The sequence below is a fragment of the Oncorhynchus kisutch genome, unplaced genomic scaffold (assembly GCF_002021735.2).
Source record: "Oncorhynchus kisutch isolate 150728-3 unplaced genomic scaffold, Okis_V2 Okis06b-Okis10b_hom, whole genome shotgun sequence".
Lineage (NCBI taxonomy): Eukaryota > Metazoa > Chordata > Actinopteri > Salmoniformes > Salmonidae > Oncorhynchus > Oncorhynchus kisutch.
Window position 1 is genome coordinate 2,612,391 of NW_022261983.1, and position 24,749 is coordinate 2,637,139.

The 24,749-nt window shown below is 42.6% G+C and overlaps 1 protein-coding gene across 2 annotated transcripts in view; it reads right to left on the bottom strand.

The window, feature by feature from the left end:
- pitpnc1a (phosphatidylinositol transfer protein cytoplasmic 1a) overlaps positions 1-24,749 on the bottom strand; it is a 110,647-nt gene that overhangs the window by 25,247 nt on the left and 60,651 nt on the right. For both annotated transcript variants that reach the window (XM_031814122.1, XM_031814121.1), the window contains exon 2: positions 1,996-2,144. In XM_031814122.1, coding sequence (XP_031669982.1) covers positions 1,996-2,144 — 149 coding nt within the window. The remainder of the gene's footprint in view (positions 1-1,995; positions 2,145-24,749) is intronic.

Sequence of the window (24,749 nt, forward strand, 5' to 3'; positions counted from 1 at the left end):
GTAAAAATGACTGGCCCTGAGTAAAAGTGACTGGGCCTGAGAAAAGGGACTGGGCCTGAGTAAAATTGACTGGGCCTGAGTAAAAGTGACTGGGCCTAAGTAAAAATGACTGGGCCTGAGTAAAAGTGACTGGGCCTGAGTAAAAGTGACTGGGCCTGAGTAAAAATGACTGGGCCTGAGTAAAAGTGACTGGGCCTGAGTAAAAGTGACTGGGCCTGAGTAAAAGTGACTGGGCCTGAGTAAAAGTGACTGGGCCTGAGTAAAAGTTACTGGGCCAACATTTTCCAGTAAAAATACAGCAAAAATAACTGAACATTTTTACAATCACATTGCATCATTTAACACATGATAAATGTGACCAAGAAACACCACAAAATGTCCTTGTCCAACAAGCCCTTTTTAGGCCTACTGCCAAGAACAGATGTAAGATCTTAACTTGAGCATGTTTGCTACAGCATGAAAATAATTCTGCAGCAACAGGAAATGTGAATTGTTATGTGGAATATGATTAAATTTTTGTGGGGGTAGATACATATTTTGTAAAGGAAAATCAAGTCTGAAATGTCAATGTGTAAACTACAAACTTCAGAAGCCTTTTTAAACCTCCAATACACGACTAATATTTCTACTAAGATCCTACATCTGTAGCCAGGGCAGCTACACACGTTACAACCTCTTACAGCAACACTGCTGACAAAACAGGCAGACTGTCCAACTCAGACAGTAAACAATCATAATGAAATACACAACATCATAGGAGGCGTGTGAGTTTCATGTTTAGTGTAGCAATTCAGCCCCAACTAGAGGAACATTTTCATACATTTCAGGAAATTCTATGACATTCATTATCAGAATCTTTAATATGATACCACAACCATGACAGGGTAGGCCTAGGATACTCTACTGACACTGACAAACTGAGATCAATGAAAATGACCTTGTCTTGAATGCAACCATCTAATCTAGGCCTACGAGAAGGGGCGACACATATGACAATATGACATCCATCTAGCCTGGAGGAGTATTGTCCTAAACTTTCCAGTGGCACTGACTCACCCAATGAAGACAGTGAATATGGCACTCCCCAAGGATATGTCAGACGCTCTCCGCTAGTGCCAGGAGATTAGTCCTGCTGTAGCTTACTAATAGGAATAAACTACACAACACCTTGTGCTTAAATCATTTGACAGGATGCTTCGGAGTATACAGTATGTGACTTTTGCGTTTACTGTATCTTCTGTGGGCATTATTCAATCTGGCAGGACCATGGCTTTGTGACGTCTGGTTTGCTTAATATGAGGAATTTGATGTATAGCATTTAATTAAATGTTTTACTTTTACTGAAGTGTGACAATTGAGTACTTTCCCCACCACTGTACACATAAATCCAGATACTTTTATACTTTTACTAGTATTTTACTGGGAAACTTTCACTTTTACTTAAGTCGTTTAAGTCGTTTTCTATTAAAGTAACTTTACATATATTTTTTGTGTACTTTTGACCCTTTTTTTCTCCACAATTTCATGATATCCTATTGGTAGTTACAGTCTTGTCCCATCGCTGCAACTACCGTACCGACTCGGAAGAGGCGAATGTTGAGAGGCATGATTCCTCCGAAACAAAACCCTACCAAGCCGCACTGCTTCTTGACAAACCGCTCGCTTAACCCGGAAGCCAATGTGTAGGAGGTACAACTGATGACCATGTAAACGTGCATTTGCCCAGCCCGCCACAGGAGTCGCTAGAGCGCGATGGGACAAGGATATCCCGGCAGGCCAAACCCTCCCCTAACCCGGGCGACGCTGGGCTAATAGTGCGCCGCCTCATGGGTCTCCCGGTCTTGGCCAGCTGTGACACAGTCTGGATCTGTAGTGGCGCCTCAAGCAACGCAGTGCAGTGCTTTAGACCGCTGCGCCACTCGGGAAAACCTTTATTTTCACTCAAGTATGTCAATTGAGTACTTTTTCCAACACAGTTGGTAAGTACACACTTACTTGTTGAGGTAGACCCGTTTTTCTGTGAACTGTCCCTGTCCATGTGTGGGGTCCTCGTAGGGTTCGTTCTGCACCACCTCCACTCCTTCTCCACGCTCACTCTGCTCATGGCTGTGCTTGCTGATCATATACAGCTGGCCAATCCTGTACTGGAAGACAGACAGACAGACAGACAGACAGACAGACAGACAGACAGACAGACAGACAGACAGACAGACAGACAGACAGACAGACAGACAGACAGACAGACAGACAGACAGACAGACAGACAGACAGACAGACAGACAGACAGACAGACAGACAGAGACAGACAGACAGACAGACAGACAGACAGACAGACAGACAGACAGACAGACAGACAGACAGACAGACAGACAGACAGACAGACAGACAGACAGACAGAGACAGACAGACAGGAGACAGACAGACAGAGACAGACAGAAACAGACAGACAGAGACAGACAGACAGACAGAGACAGACAGACAGACAGAGACAGACAGAGACAGACAGACAGACAGAGACAGACAGACATGGTTTTAGATCCACCATTCTAATGTTAGCTGTACAACAAATTGGAATGTTTCCAAACATTGTAGGAACGTTCATTGTTTGCAGGAATATATAGAGCAAGACGACAGCTTTAGCATGAGGCCATTTAAAGATCATTAATAAGTTAAGATTAGTTGAGTATAAATAGGAATTTTATTTAGTGAAAATCTAAGGTTGTTGAAGAATGATGGTAAAATAAAACCACTAGTAAATCTCCCATTTAATGTTAGGCATCAGAACAATAACTTCATGACCATCATTAAACATATAAGCCCAGATCAGGTGCTATCCCAAGATCATAAATACCAGAGTTACAACAACCATGGCATATTCACACCTGGTAACCATCTCCATAACAACCAAACACATGGTTTAAAAGAGTCACCCACACCATAACAACAGAAACGTCCATATCAGTCCCACCCCCGAGCTAGCTCTAAACAACAGAACAATAGCAACAGTTGCCCACGCTAGGTGATACCATATCCCAGGGCCTCTAGTCTAGTCAACACTTACAATCCTTCACTCATCGCACACCGGCATGGACCGTGAGGGCGTAACGACCATGTTGCTGTGAGCGACAGGGATGGTGTCATACGGTAACAATTTCCAACTCGGGTGGAAAACATGAGTAGGGAGAGCAGGAGGGGGGATCTCGACAGCTTTGGGAGCGCAGTTTTCCGACTGCTGGCATTCCCATTCGTAGTCCAGGAAATCAATACTGAACTGTGACTAACATATATGACCCTGGTAGTCCTCTAAGGGACACAGGGGCTCAGTGCCTGTATCCCAAATCCCTACATGGTGTACTACTTTAGACCAGGACCCATAGGGCTCCGGTCAAAACTAGTGTACTATATAGGGACTAGGGTGGCATTTGGGACTCAACCAGTGGCTCAGAGTGTAGCTTCCTATAGAGTTTCAGAGAGACCTAGACTAATCTAGGAGGGGGAACAGAAACAGGCCACAGGGCTCTGATTTGTGGCTGACACCTCTTTTGATGATGTACCCCCAAGACGTCGAAGAGTAAGGTGTGGAGGATTAGGGAAAAAGAAGACCATTCTGAGAAATAGCACTATCAGCAGAACCAGTGGCAGGAAGAAACAACATGTGGGGGTGTGAGTGCAAGTTAAACTACAAATACTTATATTATGCCCAACAATCCAATCATTTTGGAACTTTCAGACTGTGGTAAAGGCTGGTTCACTAAAGCAAATGGGGGAATATGCTATATATTCTGGTCACAATAACAACCTTTTTGCTGTCACACCAAATTAGGTTTCTGTCACAATGGTACCCTAATGCAGTATACCTTATTATTACATTAGGCTTGGTGGTGCAGCTCCACCGTGGGACTCCCAATCCCGTTAATTACACTGAGACCCCTTTGACGCACAGGAGTGCAGTGCCATTCATCACAATGGGCTCCCTGACGCAGCTGCGCATTAGGGCGAGGTGACACTTTTAATGGAATTCTATGATCTGATATGTGATGTTTAGTGCTGCCTCTGTTTACAGGGCCTCTCGCGGAGGTGATTTCTCAAACTGAAGGCTGAAGTACAGACGTTAAATTAAATGATGTTCTCTCTCTCTGCATCTATTTTTCTCTCTCCATCTCCATATCTCTCAATTAAATTAAATTCAGTAGACTTTATTAACATGGCAAGTTAAATGACTTATGTTGTCAAAATACACTTATAACAACAATGGTGGGACCAACTGCAATAAGGTATCAATAATAACAGTAATAGCAGTAGTGGAAATGGTATTACCATTAACAGCAATAATCATCTCTCTCACTTCACCTCGCTCTCTCTCTATGTATCTATTTCTCTGTCCATATCTCTATGTATCTATTTCTCTGTCCATATCTCTCTCTCTATGCATCTATTTCTCTGTCCATATCTCTCTCTCTATGCATCTATTTCTCTCTCTCTATGCATCTATTTCTCTGTCCATCTCTCTCTCTCTATGCATCTATTTCTCTGTCCATATCTCTCTCTCTATGCATCTATTTCTCTCTCTCTGTGCATCTATTTCTCTGTCCATATCTCTCTCTCTATGCATCTATTTCTCTGTCCATATCTCTCTCTCTATGCATCTATTTCTCTCTCTCTATGTATCTATTTCTCTGTCCATATTTCTCTCTCTATGCATCTATTTCTTTCTCTCTATGTATCTATTTATCTGTCCATATCTCTATGTATCTATTTCTCTGTCCATATCTCTCTCTCTATGCATCTATTTCTCTGTCCATATCTCTCTCTCTATGCATCTATTTCTCTCTCTCTGTGCATCTATTTCTCTGTCCATATCTCTCTCTCTATGCATCTATTTCTCTCTCTCTCTATGCATCTATTTCTCTGTCCATATCTCTCTCTCTATGCATCTATTTCTCTCTATGTATCTATTTCTCTGTCCATATTTCTCTCTCTATGCATCTATTTCTCTGTCCATATTTCTCTCTCTATGCATCTATTTCTTTCTCTCTATGTATCTATTTATCTGTCCATATCTCTATGTATCTATTTCTCTGTCCATATCTCTCTCTCTATGCATCTATTTCTCTGTCCATATCTCTCTCTCTATGCATCTATTTCTCTCTCTCTATGCATCTATTTCTCTGTCCATCTCTCTCTCTCTATGCATCTATTTCTCTGTCCATATCTCTCTCTCTATGCATCTATTTATCTCTCTCTGTGCATCTATTTCTCTGTCCATATCTCTCTCTCTATGCATCTATTTCTCTCTCTCTCTATGCATCTATTTCTCTGTCCATATCTCTCTCTCTATGCATCTATTTCTCTCTCTCTATGTATCTATTTCTCTGTCCATATTTCTCTCTCTATGCATCTATTTCTTTCTCTCTATGTATCTATTTATCTGTCCATATCTCTATGTATCTATTTCTCTGTCCATATCTCTCTCTCTATGCATCTATTTCTCTGTCCATATCTCTCTCTCTATGCATCTATTTCTCTCTCTCTGTGCATCTATTTCTCTGTCCATATCTCTCTCTCTATGCATATATTTCTCTCTCTCTCTATGCATCTATTTCTCTGTCCATATCTCTCTCTCTATGCATCTATTTCTCTCTCTCTATGTATCTATTTCTCTGTCCATATTTCTCTCTCTATGCATCTATTTCTTTCTCTCTATGTATCTATTTATCTGTCCATATCTCTATGTATCAATTTCTCTGTCCATATCTCTCTCTCTATGCATCTATTTCGCTGTCCATATCTCTCTCTCTATGCATCTATTTCTCTCTCTCTCTATGCATCTATTTCTCTGTCCATCTCTCTCTCTCTATGCATCTATTTCTCTGTCCATATCTCTCTCTCTATGCATCTATTTCTCTCTCTCTGTGCATCTATTTCTCTGTCCATATCTCTCTCTCTATGCATCTATTTCTCTCTCTCTATGCATCTATTTCTCTGTCCATCTCTCTCTCTCTATGCATCTATTTCTCTGTCCATATCTCTCTCTCTATGCATCTATTTCTCTGTCCATATCTCTCTCTATGCATCTATTTCTCTCTCTCTATGTATCTATTTCTCTTTCTCTATGCATCTATTTCTCTCTCTCTATGCATCTATTTCTCTGTCCATATCTCTCTCTCTATGTATCTATTTCTCTGTCCATATCTCTCTCTCTATGCATCTATTTCTCTGTCCATATCTGTCTCTCTATGCATCTATTTCTCTCTCTCTATGTATCTATTTCTCTTTCTCTATGCATCTATTTCTCTCTCTCTATGCATCTATTTCTCTGTCCATATCTCTCTCTCTATGTATCTATTTCTCTGTCCATATCTCTCTCTCTATGTATCTATTTCTCTGTCCATATCTCTCTCTCTATGTATCTATTTCTCTGTCCATATCTCTCTCTCTATGCATCTATTTCTCTGTCCATATCTGTCTCTCTATGCATCTATTTCTCTGTCCATATCTCTCTCTATGCATCTATTTCTCTCTCTCTATGTATCTATTTCTCTCTCTCTATGCATCTATTTCTCTGTCCATATCTCTCTCTCTCTATGCATCTATTTCTCTCTCTCTATGCATCTATTTCTCTGTCCATATCTCTCTCTCTATGCATCTATTTCTCTCTCTCTATGCATCTATTTCTCTGTCCATATCTCTCTCTCTATGCATCTATTTCTCTGTCCATATCTCTCTCTATGCATCTATTTCTCTGTCCATATCTCTCTCTCTATGTATCTATTTCTCTGTCCATATCTCTCTCTCTATGGATCTATTTCTCTCTCTCTATGTATCTATTTCTCTGTCCATATCTCTCTCTCTATGCATCTATTTCTCTGTCCATATCTCTCTCTCTATGCATCTATTTCTCTGTCCATATCTCTCTCTATGCATCTATTTCTCTGTCCATCTCTCTCTCTATGTATCTATTTCTCTGTCCATATCTCTCTCTCTATGGATCTATTTCTCTCTCTCTATGCATCTATTTCTCTGTCCATCTCTCTCTCTCTATGCATCTATTTCTCTCTCTCTATGCATCTATTTCTCTGTCCATCTCTCTCTCTCTATGCATCTATTTCTCTGTCCATATCTCTCTCTCTATGCATCTATTTCTCTCTCTCTGTGCATCTATTTCTCTGTCCATATCTCTCTCTCTATGCATCTATTTCTCTCTCTCTCTATGCATCTATTTCTCTGTCCATATCTCTCTCTCTATGCATCTATTTCTCTCTCTCTATGTATCTATTTCTCTGTCCATATTTCTCTCTCTATGCATCTATTTCTTTCTCTCTATGTATCTATTTATCTGTCCATATCTCTATGTATCTATTTCTCTGTCCATATCTCTCTCTCTATGCATCTATTTCTCTGTCCATATCTCTCTCTCTATGCATCTATTTCTCTGTCCATCTCTCTCTCTCTATGCATCTATTTCTCTGTCCATATCTCTCTCTCTATGCATCTATTTCTCTCTCTCTGTGCATCTATTTCTCTGTCCATATCTCTCTCTCTATGCATCTATTTCTCTCTCTCTATGCATCTATTTCTCTGTCCATCTCTCTCTCTCTATGCATCTATTTCTCTGTCCATATCTCTCTCTCTATGCATCTATTTCTCTGTCCATATCTCTCTCTATGCATCTATTTCTCTCTCTCTATGTATCTATTTCTCTTTCTCTATGCATCTATTTCTCTCTCTCTATGCATCTATTTCTCTGTCCATATCTCTCGCTCTATGTATCTATTTCTCTGTCCATATCTCTCTCTCTATGCATCTATTTCTCTGTCCATATCTGTCTCTCTATGCATCTATTTCTCTCTCTCTATGTATCTATTTCTCTTTCTCTATGCATCTATTTCTCTCTCTCTATGCATCTATTTCTCTGTCCATATCTCTCTCTCTATGTATCTATTTCTCTGTCCATATCTCTCTCTCTATGTATCTATTTCTCTGTCCATATCTCTCTCTCTATGTATCTATTTCTCTGTCCATATCTCTCTCTATGCATCTATTTCTCTCTCTCTATGTATCTATTTCTCTCTCTCTATACATCTATTTCTCTCTCTCTATGCATCTATTTCTCTGTCCATATCTCTCTCTCTCTGTATCTATTTCTCTGTCCATATCTCTCTCTCTATGCATCTATTTCTCTCTCTCTATGTATCCATATCTGTCTCTCTATGCATCTATTTCTCTGTCCATATCTCTCTCTCTATGCATCTATTTCTCTCTCTCTATGTATCTATTTCTCTGTCCATATTTCTCTCTCTATGCATCTATTTCTTTCTCTCTATGTATTTATTTCTCTGTCCATATCTCTATGTATCTATTTCTCTGTCCATATCTCTCTCTCTATGCATCTATTTCTCTGTCCATATCTCTCTCTCTATGCATCTATTTCTCTCTCTCTATGCATCTATTTCTCTGTCCATCTCTCTCTCTCTATGCATCTATTTCTCTGTCCATATCTCTCTCTCTATGCATCTATTTCTCTCTCTCTGTGCATCTATTTCTCTGTCCATATCTCTCTCTCTATGCATCTATTTCTCTCTCTCTCTATGCATCTATTTCTCTGTCCATCTCTCTCTCTCTATGCATCTATTTCTCTGTCCATATCTCTCTTTCTATGCATCTATTTCTCTGTCCATATCTCTCTCTATGCATCTATTTCTCTCTCTCTATGTATCTATTTCTCTTTCTCTATGCATCTATTTCTCTCTCTCTATGCATCTATTTCTCTGTCCATATCTCTCTCTCTATGTATCTATTTCTCTGTCCATATCTCTCTCTCTATGCATCTATTTCTCTGTCCATATCTGTCTCTCTATGCATCTATTTCTCTCTCTCTATGTATCTATTTCTCTTTCTCTATGCATCTATTTCTCTCTCTCTATGCATCTATTTCTCTGTCCATATCTCTCTCTCTATGTATCTATTTCTCTGTCCATATCTCTCTCTCTATGTATCTATTTCTCTGTCCATATCTCTCTCTATGCATCTATTTCTCTCTCTCTATGTATCTATTTCTCTCTCTCTATGCATCTATTTCTCTCTCTCTATGTATCTATTTCTCTCTCTCTATGCATCTATTTCTCTGTCCATATCTCTCTGTCTATGCATCTATTTCTCTGTCCATATCTCTCTCTCTATGCATCTATTTCTCTCTCTCTATGTATCTATTTCTCTCTCTCTATGCATCTATTTCTCTGTCCATATCTCTCTCTCTATGCATCTATTTCTCTGTCCATATCTCTCTCTCTATGCATCTATTTCTCTCTCTCTATGCATCTATTTCTCTGTCCATATCTCTCTCTCTATGCATCTATTTCTCTGTCCATATCTCTCTCTATGCATCTATTTCTCTGTCCATATCTCTCTCTCTATGTATCTATTTCTCTGTCCATATCTCTCTCTCTATGGATCTATTTCTCTCTCTCTATGTATCTATTTCTCTGTCCATATCTCTCTCTATATGCATCTATTTCTCTGTCCATATCTCTCTCTATATGCATCTATTTCTCTGTCCATATCTCTCTCTATGCATCTATTTCTCTGTCCATCTCTCTCTCTATGTATCTATTTCTCTGTCCATATCTCTCTCTCTATGGATCTATTTCTCTCTCTCTATGCATCTATTTATCTGTCCATCTCTCTCTCTCTATGCATCTATTTCTCTGTCCATATCTCTCTCTCTATGCATCTATTTCTCTGTCCATATCTCTCTCTATGCATCTATTTCTCTCTCTCTATGTATCTATTTCTCTCTCTCTATGCATCTATTTCTCTCTCTCTATGCATCTATTTCTCTGTCCATATCTCTCTCTCTATGTATCTATTTCTCTGTCCATATCTCTCTCTCTATGCATCTATTTCTCTCTCTCTATGTATCCATATCTGTCTCTCTATGCATCTATTTCTCTCTCTCTATGTATCTATTTCTCTGTCCCTATCTCTCTCTCTATGTATCTATTTCTCTGTCCATATCTCTCTCTATGCATCTATTTCTCTGTCCATATCTGTCTCTCTATGCATCTATTTCTCTCTCTCTATGCATCTATTTCTCTGTCCATATCTCTCTCTCTATGCATCTATTTCTCTGTCCATATCTCTCTCTCTATGGATCTATTTCTCTCTCTCTATGCATCTATTTCTCTGTCCATCTCTCTCTCTCTATGCATCTATTTCTCTGTCCATATCTCTCTCTCTATGCATCTATTTCTCTGTCCATATCTCTCTCTATGCATCTATTTCTCTCTCTCTATGTATCTATTTCTCTCTCTCTATGCATCTATTTCTCTCTCTCTATGCATCTATTTCTCTGTCCATATCTCTCTCTCTATGTATCTATTTCTCTGTCCATATCTCTCTCTCTATGCATCTATTTCTCTCTCTCTATGTATCCATATCTGTCTCTCTATGCATCTATTTCTCTCTCTCTATGTATCTATTTCTCTGTCCCTATCTCTCTCTCTATGTATCTATTTCTCTGTCCATATTTCTCTCTCTATGCATCTATTTCTCTGTCCATATCTGTCTCTCTATGCATCTATTTCTCTCTCTCTATGCATCTATTTCTCTGTCCATATCTCTCTCTCTATGTATCTATTTCTCTGTCCATATCTCTCTCTCTATGCATCTATTTCTCTGTCCATATCGCTCTCTCTATGCATCGATTTCTCTGTCAATATCTCTCTCTATGCATCTATTTCTCTCTCTCTATGTATCTATTTCTCTCTCTCTATGCATCTATTTCTCTCTCTCTATGCATCTATTTCTCTGTCCATATCTCTCTCTCTATGTATCTATTTCTCTGTCCATATCTCTCTCTCTATGCATCTATTTCTCTCTCTCTATGTATCCATATCTGTCTCTCTATGCATCTATTTCTCTCTCTCTATGCATCTATTTCTCTGTCCATATCTCTCTCTCTATGCATCTATTTCTCTCTCTCTATGCATCTATTTCTCTGTCCATATCTGTCTCTCTATGCATCTATTTCTCTCTCTCTATGCATCTATTTCTCTGTCCATATCTCTCTCTCTTTGTATCTATTTCTCTGTCCATATCTCTCTCTATGCATCTATTTCTCTGTCCATATCTCTCTCTCTATGCATCTATTTCTCTCTCTCTATGTATCTATTTCTCTGTCCATATCTCTCTCTCTATGCATCTATTTCTCTGTCCATATCTGTCTCTCTATGCATCTATTTCTCTCTCTCTATGCATCTATTTCTCTGTCCATATCTCTCTCTCTTTGTATCTATTTCTCTGTCCATATCTCTCTCTATGCATCTATTTCTCTGTCCATATCTCTCTCTCTATGTATCTATTTCTCTGTCCATATCTCTCTCTCTATGCATCTATTTCTCTCTCTCTGTGCATCTATTTCTCTGTCCATATCTCTCTCTCTATGCATCTATTTCTCTCTCTCTATGCATCTATTTCTCTGTCCATATCTCTCTCTCTATGCATCTATTTCTCTGTCCATATCTCTCTCTCTATGGATCTATTTCTCTCTCTCTATGCATCTATTTCTCTGTCCATATCTCTCTCTCTATGTATCTATTTCTCTGTCCATATTTCTCTCTCTATGCATCTATTTCTTTCTCTCTATGTATCTATTTCTCTGTCCATCTCTCAATTCAATTCAATTCAATTCAAGGGCTTTATTGGCATGGGAAACATGTGTTAACATTGCCAAAGCAAGTGAGGTAGACAACATACAAAGTGAATATATAAAGTGAAAAACAACAAAAATGAACAGTAAACATTACACATACATAAGTTTCAAAACAGTAAAGACATTACAAATGTCATATTATATATATATACAGTGTTCTAACAATGTACAAATGGCTAAAGGACACAAGATAAAATAAATAAGCATAAATATGGGCTGTCTCTCTCTCTCTATGCATCTATTTCTCTGTCCATATCTCTCTCTCTATGCATCTATTTCTCTGTCCATATCTCTCTCTATGCATCTATTTCTCTCTCTCTATGTATCTATTTCTCTCTCTCTATGCATCTATTTCTCTCTCTCTATGCATCTATTTCTCTGTCCATATCTCTCTCTCTATGTATCTATTTCTCTGTCCATATCTCTCTCTCTATGCATCTATTTCTCTGTCCATATCTGTCTCTCTATGCATCTATTTCTCTGTCCATATCTCTCTCTCTATGCATCTATTTCTCTGTCCATATCTCTCTCTATGCATCTATTTCTCTCTCCATATCTCTCTCTCTCTCGCTCTTCGCCAAAGCACAGTACCCCAGCCCGCTGAGGCTCTAACACAGACTTATATTCTGTCTAATACCATTTTTCATAAAGCTCAAAATGTACGCAAGATCTCATTCAGATGTAGGTTGCCTACACGTCAATTGCAAAGACTGGCAACCACATTGTCAGCTGTTATAGTCAATGGCTTCATTCAAAATTGCACCCTATTCCCTATATAGTGCACTACTTTTTACCAGTGCCCATAGGAGAGCACTATGTAGGGAGCGAATTTGGAAGCATCAAATCACTGTTGTTTGGCATAGGTAGTGTAAGCTGGCGTTACATATAGACAGACAGTCTTCTGCATCCATCCGTCCCAGAGAGGAAACACATATATAAGACACTAGGTTTACAATAATAATGACCTCCTTCAGTCCTCTTGGTATGGTTGAGATGTGTTTTAGCCTCAACTGTCTCTCCTCACACAGAAGCCCAGTCATTTAGCCTGTACCTAAGCTATATGGAGAGCTTTATTAGCAGTAATTAGTCTGTCTATGTTCGCATTTGAATTACATCGTTGTGTTGAGTAGACCATTGTCTGTTAGTTAGCGCTGGGTTGCCGTGTGGGTTGCCGTGTGAGTTGCCGTGTGCCGGTTCTAGCCCCAAAAATATCTAAAAAAACATTCCCTGGCTGTAAACACAAGCTTCTCGCCCCCACCTGCTTTTCTGTGGATATGGTGTGTGTGTGTGTCTGTATGTGCGTGTGTGAGCGTGCGTGCATGGTGCATATACAGTGGGGAGAACAAGTATTTGATACACTGACGATTTTGGAGGTTTTCCTACTTACAAAGCATGTAGAGGTCTGTCATTTTTATCATAGCTAAACTTCAACTGTGAGAGACGGAATCTAAAACAAAAATCCAGAAAATCACATTGTATGATTTTTAAGTAATTAATTTGCATTTTATTGCATGACATAAGTATTTGATACATCAGAAAAGCAGAACTTAATATTTGGTACAGAAACTTTTGTTTGCAATTACAGAGATCATATGTTTCCTGTAGTTCTTGACCAGGTTTGCACACACTGCAGCAGGGATTTTGGCCCACTCCTCCATACAGACCTTCTCCAGATCCTTCAGGTTTCGGGGCTGTCGCTGGGCAATACGGACTTTCAGCTCCCTCCAAAGATTTTCTATTCGGTTCAGGTCTGGAGACTGGCTAGGCCACTCCAGGACCTTGAGATGCTTCTTATGGAGCCACTCCTTAGTTACCCTGGCTGTGTGTTTCGGGTCGTTGTCATGCTGGAAGAGGTTGTTGGCCAAGATCTCGCAATACATGGCCCCATCCATCCTCCCCTCAATACGATGCAGTCGTTCTGTCCCCTTTGCAGAAAAGCATCCCCAAAGAATGATGTTTCCATCTCCATGCTTCACGGTTGGGATGGTGTTCTTGGGGTTGTACTCATCCTTCTTCTTCCTCTAAACACGGCGAGTGGAGTTTAGACCAAAAAGCTCTATTTTTGTCTCATCAGACCACATTCCTCCTTTGGATCATCCAGATGGTCATTGGCAAACTTCAGACGGGCCTGGACATGCGCTGGCTTGAGCAGGGGGACCTTGCGTGCGCTGCAAGATTTTAGTCCATTACAGCGTAGTGTTTTACTAATGGTTTTCTTTGAGACTGTGGTCCCAGCTCTCTTCAGGTCATTGACCAGGTCCTACCGTGTAGTTCTGGGCTGATCCCTCACCTTTCTCATGATCATTGATGCCCCACAAGGTGAGATCTTGCATGGAGCCCCAGACCGAGGGTGATTGACCGTCATTTTGAACCTCTTCCATTTTCAAATAATTGCGCCAACAGTTGTTGCCTTCTCACCAAGCTGCTTGCCTATTGTCCTGTAGCCCATCCCAGCCTTGTGCAGGTCTACAATTTTATCCCTGATGTCCTTACACAGCTCTCTGGTCTTGGCCATTGTGGAGAGGTTGGACTCTGTTTGATTGAGTGTGTGGACAGGTGTCTTTTATACAGGTAACGAGTTCAAACAGGTGCAGTTAATACAGGTAATGAGTGGAGAACAGGAGGGCTTCTTAAAGAAAAACGAACAGGTCTGTGAGAGCCAGAATTCTTACTTGTTGGTAGGTGATCAAATACTTATGTCATGCAATAAAATGCAAATTAATTACTTAAAAATCATACAATGTGATTTTCCAGATGTTTGTTTTAGATTCCGTCTCTCACAGTTGAAGTGTACCTATGATAAATATTACAGACCTCTACATGCTTTGTAAGTTGGAAAACCTCCAAAATCGGCAGCGTATCAAATACTTGTGTGTGTTCAACAGAAGACAGGGTTGTCATCCAACCATCACTGGTAACCAGTGGTGTACTTAGTAGGGTTGGGACAATACCAGTATCATGATGCTTGTTAGTATTGTGGCAAGGAAACAAAACACAAAACAGATTTAACTTCTTTAGGAAAACAGCCCTAATGTTGGAAACAAACATCATTGTGTGTTCACCCAGAGTCACATTTACTTTTTTCCCAGGCTATAGCACACAATATTTTACATACAGTAGGTTTTTATAGGACCAAAGACTCTGCTTCGTGTTTTCATTCTTGCCATGGGAAAAATCTTGCAGTACTGGTATCATCACAACCCTAGTATCAGTACTAAGAGCAGTAGCAGTGGACTATTAGCATGGAGCAGGCCTGTGGTTATCTATTTGACCCTGTGTAGTGTCTCTATCGATCCTCCCTCCCTTACAGAGAAACTACAGATGAAGGAGGGAAAGAGAATGTTTTATAGAGAAACGACAGATGGAGGGAAAGAGAATGTTTTATAGAGAAACGACAGATGAAGGAGGGAAAGAGAATGTTTTATAGAGAAACGACAGATGAAGGAGGGAAAGAGAATGTTTTATAGAGAAACTACAGATGAAGGAGGGAAAGAGAATGTTTTACAGAGAAACGACAGATGAAGGAGGGAAAGAGAATGTTTTATAGAGAAACGACAGATGAAGGAGGGAAAGAGAATGTTTTATAGAGAAACGACAGATGAAGGAGGGAAAGAGAATGTTTTATAGAGAAACTACAGATGAAGGAGGGAAAAATAATGTTTTATAGAGAAACGACAGATGAAGGAGGGAAAAATAATGTTTTACAGAGAAACTACAGATGGAGGGAAAGAGAATGTTTTATAGAGAAACGACAGATGAAGGAGGGAAAGAGAATGTTTTATAGAGAAACGACAGATGAAGGAGGGAAAGAGAATGTTTTACAGAGAAACGACAGATGAAGGAGGGAAAGAGAATGTTTTATAGAAACGACAGATGAAGGAGGGAAAGAGAATGTTTTATAGAGAAACGACAGATGAAGGAGGGAAAAATAATGTTTTATAGAGAAACGACAGATGAAGGGAAAGAGAATGTTATATAGAGAAACGACAGATGAAGGAGGGAAAGAGAATGTTTTACAGAGAAACGACAGATGAAGGAGGGAAAGAGAATGTTTTATAGAGAAATGACAGATGAAGGAGGGAAAGAGAATGTTTTACAGAGAAACGACAGATGAAGGAGGGAAAGAGAATGTTTTATAGAGAAACGACAGATGAAGGAGGGAAAGAGAATGTTTTATAGAGAAACGACAGATGGAGAGAAAGAGAATGTTTTATAGAGAAACGACAGATGAAGGAGGGAAAGAGAATGTTTTATAGAGAAACGACAGATGGAGAGAAAGAGAATGTTTTATAGAGAAACGACAGATGAAGGGAAAGAAAAGACAGAAAGCATCTGTCTGCAGGAATGCAGCCATTGTGTGCGGAAACACATTTCAAGCATATTTCAAAGTAAACAATAAATAATCAGTACATTGTTGTACTCCAAGTCTCAAATGCAAATGGAACCCAATTCCCATATATAATGTGCTATATGTGTCCAGAGTCATATGGGCCCTGGACAAAAGCAATGCACTATAAAGGGAATAGGGTGCCATATGAGAAGAAACCCCTGCCTCGGGTTGCAAAATTACTGGTCATTTACCAAAGTTACTGGAATCATCAGTCATTTTGGTAATTAACCAGCCCAGTATGAAAGCTTAGACTCTAGAGAATAAACAGAGCCATACCATGCTGGGTCTAGTACACTGTGAGCTCCACATGATGTGAACAAGTGGATTCAGCCCCAGTTAGCTAACATGCTAGTATATTCTGCATAGGGACTATGATAGAGTGGATTCAGCCCCAGTTAGCTAACATGCTAGTATATTCTGCATAGGGACTATGATAGAGTGGATTCAGCCCCAGTTAGCTAACATGCTAGTATATTCTGCATAGGGACTATGATAGAGTGGATTCAGCCCCAGTTAGCTAACATGCTAGTATATTCTGCATAGGGACTATGATAGAGTGGATTCAGCCCCAGTTAGCTAACATGCTAGTATATTCTGCATAGGGACTATGATAGGGACAGAGTAAAACTTTAGCAAGTCTGTTTTTTAGATTTAGTCAAATCAGTGTCGGTCTAAGGAGCCAGAGAACACTGTAGCCCACTGTAATCTCTGAAATAGCAGACCATTAAACTCAGAGCAGAAAGAGCTCTGTGGTCGTGTCCCAAATGACACCCTATTCACTATATAGTATACAAAAGTAGAGCAATAATAGGGTGTCATTTGTTACGGCCCCGTGAAAACAGGTCCTCTGTAGTTGTAACTCTGACAGATGTCCTCTGACTCTGTAACAATGGTGTCTGAGTTTTGGCCATTACCCGGTGTAGTAACACCCACAGAGACAACCAAGGACACATTTGGGGAACAGAGAAAGGGTGTTGATACGTAGGGTGAAGAGAGGGAAGAGGAGGGAGGTTGTGGAGAAAGAGAGAGATGATGAAGAGGAAAAGGAGGTTGGTAGATGAGAAAGGTGAAAGAGGGGAAGAAGAGGTTGGTAGAGGAGAAAGGTGAAAGAGGGGAAGAAGAGGTTGGTAGAGGAGAAAGGTGAAAGAGGGGAAGAGGAGGTCGGTAGAAGAGAAAGATAACGGTGAAAGAGGGGAAGAGGAGGTCGGTAGAGAAGAAAGGTGAAAGAGGGGAAGAGGAGAAAGGTAGAGGAGAAAGGTGAAAGACGAGGTCGGTAGAGGGAAAAGAGAAAAATGAAAGAGGGGAAGAGGAGGTCGGTAGAGGAGAAATGTGAACGAGGGGAAGAGGAGGTTGGTAGAGGAGAAAGGTGAAAGAGGGGAAGAGGAGGTCGGTAGAGGAGAAAGGTGAATGAGGGGAAGAGGAGGTCGGTAGAGGAGAAAGGTGAACGAGGGGAAGAGGAGGTCGGTAGAGGAGAAAGGTGAAAGAGGGGAAGAGGAGGTCAGTAGAGGAGAAAGGTGAAAGAGGGGAAGAGGAGGTCGGTAGAGGAGAAAGGTGAACGAGGGGAAGAGGAGGTTGGTAGAGGAGAAAGGTGAACGAGGGGAAGAGGAGGTTGGTAGAGGAGAAAGGTGAAAGAGGGGAAGAGGAGGTCAGTAGAGGAGAAAGGTGAAAGAGGGGAAGAGGAGTTCGGTAGAGGAGAAAGGTGAAAGAGGGGAAGAGGAGGTCGGTAGAGGAGAAAGGTGAAAGAGGGGAAGAGGAGGTCGGTAGAGGAGAAAGGTGAAAGAGGGGAAGAGGCTTGGGGTGGTGAGTGATTCAATGTTGTCCCTTTTTCTGGTATTATTCATCCCCTTGTTAATTGCCTCTTAGCCATTCCACCATCTCTCCATCCCTCCGGCTCCCACTCCACTTATCTCTATGCACATCTGTCCAGCCTCCGGAGAGAAAAAGCGAGGGAGCGAGAAGAAAGGAGGGAGAGAATAATAAATGATTTACAGGCACTTTAACCGAAGAGGCCTTTCTAACCAGCTACCTGTATTCATCTGTATGAGTTGCCTTTCTAAAGAGAACAATGAAACGCACATCTCATTCATCAAACAGCTCTCTGGGCAACGGCTAAAATGGCACCCTATTGCCTACAATGTACACTACCAGAAGTAGTGCACTATAGGGAATAACCCTATTCCCTATATCCTGCACTACGAAAAGTAGTGCACGATATAGGGAATAGGGTGCGATTTGGGACAACAACCTTGTGAAAAGCAGGCTTCTGTCTCATCACAAAGGTAGATGATGGGGTGCATAGCTCGAGGCTAATGCATATATACAATGGAACTTACACTGAATACAAGGTAAAGAGGTTTGTTTTCGCTTGTTTGTTTGTTTACCCGTGTGTATGTGTGTGTGCGTGTGTCATTCACCTAGCACAATACTATCATTATATATTTCTCCTATCTAATCGCCCTCCTTTCCTTCTCTCTCTTGTCTGTCTCTCTATCCCCTCATTCTCTCTTCCTCCTTTTCTCTTAATCTCATTCCCGCTTTCTCCCTCTCTGTTGAACATCTCATGCTCCTTTTCTTAACGGTCTATTTTCTCCCTTCGAACCAATTGTTTGATCAATGACAGTTGGAAATTAAACTGCGCACGCACGCACGCACGCACGCACGCACGCACGCACGCACCACACACACACACACACACACGCACACACACACACACACACACACGCACACACACACACACACACACCTGAATTATTCCAGCTGTTGCTCTGGAACACAACTTCTGTTGTTTTCAGAGAGAGAACAGTCACTACTTGATGTGTTATTGGCCTGAGTGAGTGTGTGTGTGAAAGAAAGTGAGAGAGAGAGAGAGAGAGAGCAATAGAGACAGAGAAAGTGAGAGAGAGAGAGAAAGACAGACAGAGAGAGAGAGAGAGAGCAATAGAGACAGAGAAAGTGAGAGAGAGAGAGAAAGACAGACAGAGAGAGAGAGAGACAATTTGAAAAACTCCCATATCTACTGGGTGAAATTCCACAGTGTGCCATCACAGCAGCAAGATTTGTGACCTGTTGCCACGAGAAAAGGGCAACCAGTGAAGAACAAACACCATTGTAAATACAACCCATATTTATGCTTATTTATTTTATCTTGTGTCCTTTAGCCATTTGTACATTGTTAGAACACTGTATATATATATAATATGACATTTGTAATGTCTTTACTGTTTTGAAACTTCTGTATGTGTAATGTTTACTGTTAATTTTTGTTGTTTTTCACTTTATATATTCACTTTGTATGTTGTCTACCTCACTTGCTTTGGCAATGTTAACACATGTTTCCCATGCCAATAAAGCCCTTGAATTGAATTGAATTGACAGAGAGAGAGAAACAGACAGAGATATATAGAGCCAGAGAAACAGAGAGAGAGAGAGAGAGAGAGAGAGAGAGAGGAGAGAGAGAGAGAGAGAGAGAGAGAGAGAGAGAGTGACAGGGAGGGAGAGAGAGAGAGAGAGAGAGAGAGGGAGAGACAGAGACAGAGACTGAGACAGGGAGACAGAGAGAGACAGAGAGAGAGAGAGAGAGAGAGAGAGAGAGAGAGAGAGAGAGAGAGAGAGAGAGACAGACAGAGACAGAGACAGAGACAGAGACAGAGACAGAGACAGAGACAGAGACAGAGACAGAGACAGAGACAGACTGTGGGAGGTATAAAGTCAGTAGTAGTGATGATACAGAACTGCAGCAGGACTGCAGAGGAGAGTCTCTGTCATGGGAGCTGTTGCCGTAAATAAGACAGGACAGTGTGTGTGTATGTGTGTGTGTTTGCTGGCAAGGTGCCCTTACTCAGAGAGTGGTGAGGCCTTTCCCTGTGGTGATTGGCTGTTACCGGCGGCAGCGGGCTGAGTGGAGAGCCCTACATCTACTGCAGCCTGGAGGTGCTGCTTCAGCACAAATAACACTGTGTGTGTCTGTGTGTCTGTGTGCGCTTGTACGGTGTGTGTGTGTGTGTGTGTGTACAGTGTATATGTGTGTGTGTACAGAGAGAGTGTGTGTGTGTGTGTGTGTACAGTGTATATGTGTGTGTGTACAGTGTGTATACAGTGTGTGAATGTACAGTGTGTGTGTGTGCATGTACAGTGTGTGTGTATGTGTGTGTGTGTGTGTGTTTGGGGGGGGGGGGGGGGGGTGAGTGAGTGTGTGTGTATATACAGCATGTGTGCCTATGCTGCTTCAGCAGACAATTATTTGATGTGTGTGTGAGGAGTTCTACTGTATCTGTGTGCTAAAACATTCATGTGTGTGTGAGCAGTTCTACTGTATCTGTGTGCTAAAACATTCATGTGTGTGTGAGCAGTTCTACTGTATCTGTGTGCTAAAACATTAATGTGTGTGTGTGAGCAGTTCTACTGTATCTGTGTGCTAAAACATTCATGTGTGTGTGTACTGTACATGTGAGTGATTACATGAACATGTGACATTAGGTGTGTGTACGTGAGTATCAGCACATACACTGAGGACAGTAGTCTGACTGATATCTACATCATGTTCTGCCACTATGGGCAAGACAAGGACTCCTTTGGACAATGACACACTGTCCACCACTAAGTTTAACACATTTTTTCACTATACATTGTGTCAAAGCCTAAACCAAATTGTACAATATATACAATATGTCAAAATGGCTTCCCACTGTACAAGCCATTTAACTGCTTTCCAATGAAGGTGGAGGAGCACAATGGAGGCTCCCTCATCAAATGATGCATCTCTGCTGTTCTGGGAACTCAAATGTCAAATCACTTGAACCTTCCAATGCGTCTGTTTCCAACCTTTGGGTGTGCTGTGCGTCTGCCTAGCTAGCATTAATAATGTGAAGGCTACATGACTGTCATTACATACAAACACGCTGTGGTAATGTGACAGTGATACTAATAGTGGGAAAGACTGCTATCCCTCTCTCTCTCTGTCTCTCCCCCTTTCCTCAGCCCCCATCTCTCCCACACCCGTCTCTCCTCCTCTCTCCCTCCCTCCCTCTCCCTCCTCTCCTTGATACCTGTCTCCACTAACATGTGTCTGGAGATCGTCTGAATAGAGATGACATAATTGACAGATCACTACGGTTCACTCAGCTGGTTTACACTACAACCTGCCAGTAGGTGTACTTGTGGAAGCCTGTTTTCATTTGCACACACACTAGAGAGAGATGGGGGAGAGAAGATTAAGGGGGGAGAGATAGAGGGAGATCGAGATGGGGGGGAGGACAGTGTGAGAGATAGGTAGGTAGGGAAGGAGATGGAGGGAGAGGGAAGGAGAGAGGGAGGGAGGGAAGGAGATTGAGAGAGGGGGGGTGGAGCGGGAGGGAGAGAAGGAGAGAAGGAGGTAGGTAGGGGTGGGAGATGGAGAGAGAGAGAGAGAGGGGGATTGATGGAGAGGGAGGGAGGGACAGAAGGAGATAGGTAGGGAAGGAGATGGAGAGAGAGTGGGAGGGAGAGAGGTAGGGGAGCCTGTCTCCTCCTCTGTTATATCTGTCTCTTTCCATTTTGTCACCAAAGCCCCATATACCACCCACCACTGCGACCTGTATGCTCTCGTCGGCTGGCCCTCGCTACATATTCGTCGCCAGACCCACTGGCTCCAGGACATCTATAAGTCGTTGCTAGGTAAATATCCACCTTATCTCAGCTCACTGGTCATCATAACAACACTCACCCGTAGCACGAACTCCAGCAGGTATATTTCACTGGTCATCCCAAAAGCCAACACCTACTTTGGCCGCCTTTCCTTCCAGTTCTCTGCTGCCAGTGACTGGAACGAATTGCAAAAATCACTGAATTTGGAGACATATCTCCCTCACTAACTTTAAGCATCAGCTGTCAGAGCAGCTTACCGATTGCTGCTAGCTCCACACTCATACTGTACTGGGAGTCTGGGCTACATCATGTTAGCTCCACACTCATACTGTACTGGGAGTCTGGGCTACATCATGTTAGCTCCACACTCATACTGTACTGGGAGTCTGGGCTACATCATGTTAGCTCCACACTCATACTGTACTGGGAGTCTGGGCTACATCATGTTAGCTCCCCACTCATACTGTACTGGGAGTCTGGGCTACATCATGTTAGCTCCCCACTCATACTGTACTGGGAGTCTGGGCTGCATCATGTTAGCTCCACACTCATACTGTACTGGGAGTCTGGGCTACATCATGTTAGCTCCACACTCATGCTGTACTGGGAGTCTGGGCTACATCATGTTAGCTCCCCACTCATACTGTACTGGGAGTCTGGGCTACATCATGTTAGCTCCCCACTCATACTGTACTGGGAGTCTGAGATACATCATGTTAGCTCCACACTCATGCTGTACAGAAGTTAACACACTTAAATAATACGGCACGGCATGTAGAAAGGTTGAAATGATTAATTACTGATTACTGATTTCAAAGCCGATTGCCATCAAAAACGTTATTCATTCACTTAATAGGTCTCTCTGTCACGTCTGTCCATCAGCCAAAGATGGTCTATTGCCTCAGCACCTTGTTTATAGCAGGGTGTCATCTGAATGACATCATTACTGGTTAAAGAGACAGCGCTCACTTCTATGCAAATGTTGTTGATCAGTACAATAAAACAAGTCCCAGATGGAAAGGAAGCAGAGCGTTTGTTATTGTATTTGTAGCCCCATGAAATTAGCCAAAACAAGCTTGATAACTCAATGCATGCAAACAGACCTATTAAATATCCATTCCCCTGTATGGTGAAAAGGGCGAGGCTACATCTGGATTTACTTAGTTTATCAATAGAGATTTTGATTGGTTGATTGGTAAAACCAAAGTCAAATTGATTGTATAATTAATGAATTAATGCTTTCTCTGATGTTGATGTAAAACTAGCTGAGTTTATCTGTCTGGATCAAGAGCCATTCTGTGACTCTGGCTGATAGAGGCTTCCTTCTTCTTTAGCTGTGGTATAGTTTTGGTATTGAGCATCGTGACACTGGACCTGGTATCAATGTCAAAACTCTGGTATCATGACAACACTAATAGAGTGGGGGGGGGGGGGGAGCAAGAGAGGGAAGAGAGAGATGGAAGGGGAAACAGCAGGGGGGTGGAGAGAGAGAGAGGGAAGAGAGATGGAAGGGGAAACAGCAGGGGGGGAGAGCGAGAGAGGGAAGAGAGAGATGGAAGGGGAAACAGCAGGGGGGGAGAGAGAGGGAAGAGAGAGATGGAAGGGGAAACAGCAGGGGGGGGAGAGCGAGAGAGGGAAGAGAGAGATGGAAGGGGAAACAGCAGGGGGGGAGAGAGAGAGAGGGAAGAGAGAGATGGAAGGGGAAACAGCAGGGGGGGAGAGAGAGGGAAGAGAGAGATGGAAGGGGAAACAGCAGGGGGGGAGAGAGAGGGAAGAGAGATGGAAGGGGAAACAGCAGGGGGGGGAGAGAGATGGAAGGGGAAACAGCAGGGGGGGGGAGAGCGAGAGAGGGAAGAGAGAGATGGAAGGAGAAACAGCAGGGGGGGGGAGAGCGAGAGAGGGAAGAGAGAGATGGAAGGGGAAACAGCAGGGGGGAGAGAGAGAGAGATGGAAGGGGAAACAGCAGGGGGGGGAGAGAGAGAGAGATGGAAGGGGAAACAGCAGGGGGGGAGAGAGCGAGAGAGGGAAGAGAGAGATGGAAGGGGAAACAGCAGGGGGGAGAGAGCGAGAGAGGGAAGAGAGATGGAAGGGGAAACGCAGGGGGGGGGAGAGAGAGGGGAAGAGAGATGGAAGGGGAAACAGCAGGGGGGAGAGAGAGGGAAGAGAGATGGAAGGGGAAACAGCAGGGGGGGGGAGAGCGAGAGAGGGAAGAGAGAGATGGAAGGGGAAACAGCAGGGGGGAGAGAGAGAGAGGGAAGAGAGAGATGGAAGGGGAAACAGCAAGGGGGGAGAGAGAGGGAAGAGAGATGGAAGGGGAAAACAGCAGTGGGGGGGAGAGAGATGGAAGGGGAAACAGCAGGGGGGGGAGAGCGAGAGAGGGAAGAGAGAGATGGAAGGAGAAACAGCAGAGGGGGGGAGAGCGAGAGAGGGAAGAGAGAGATGGAAGGGGAAACAGCAGGGGGGGAGAGAGAGAGAGGGAAGAGAGAGATGGGAAGGGGAAACAGCAGGGGGGGAGAGAGAGGGAAGAGAGATGGAAGGGGAAACAGCAGGGGGGGGGAGAGAGATGGAAGGGGAAACAGCAGGGGGGGGAGAGCGAGAGAGGGAAGAGAGAGATGGAAGGAGAAACAGCAGGGGGGGAGAGAGAGAGAGATGGAAGGGGGGGACAGCAGGGGGGAGAGAGAGAGAGAGATGGAAGGGAAACAGCAGGGGGGAGAGAGCGAGAGAGGGAAGAGAGATGGAAGGGGAAACAGCAGGGGGGAGAGAGCGAGAGAGGGAAGAGAGATGGAAGGGGAAACAGCAGGGGGGATAGCGAGAGAGGGAAGAGAGATGGAAGGGGAAACAGCAGGGGGGAGAGAGAGGGAAGAGAGATGGAAGGGGAAACAGCAGGGGGGGGAGAGCGAGAGAGGGAAGAGAGAGATTGAAGGGGAACAGCAGGGGGAGAGAGAGAGAGGGAAGAGAGATGGAAGGGGAAACAGCAGGGGGGGGAGAGAGAGGGAAGAGATATGGAAGGGGAAACAGCAGGGGGGG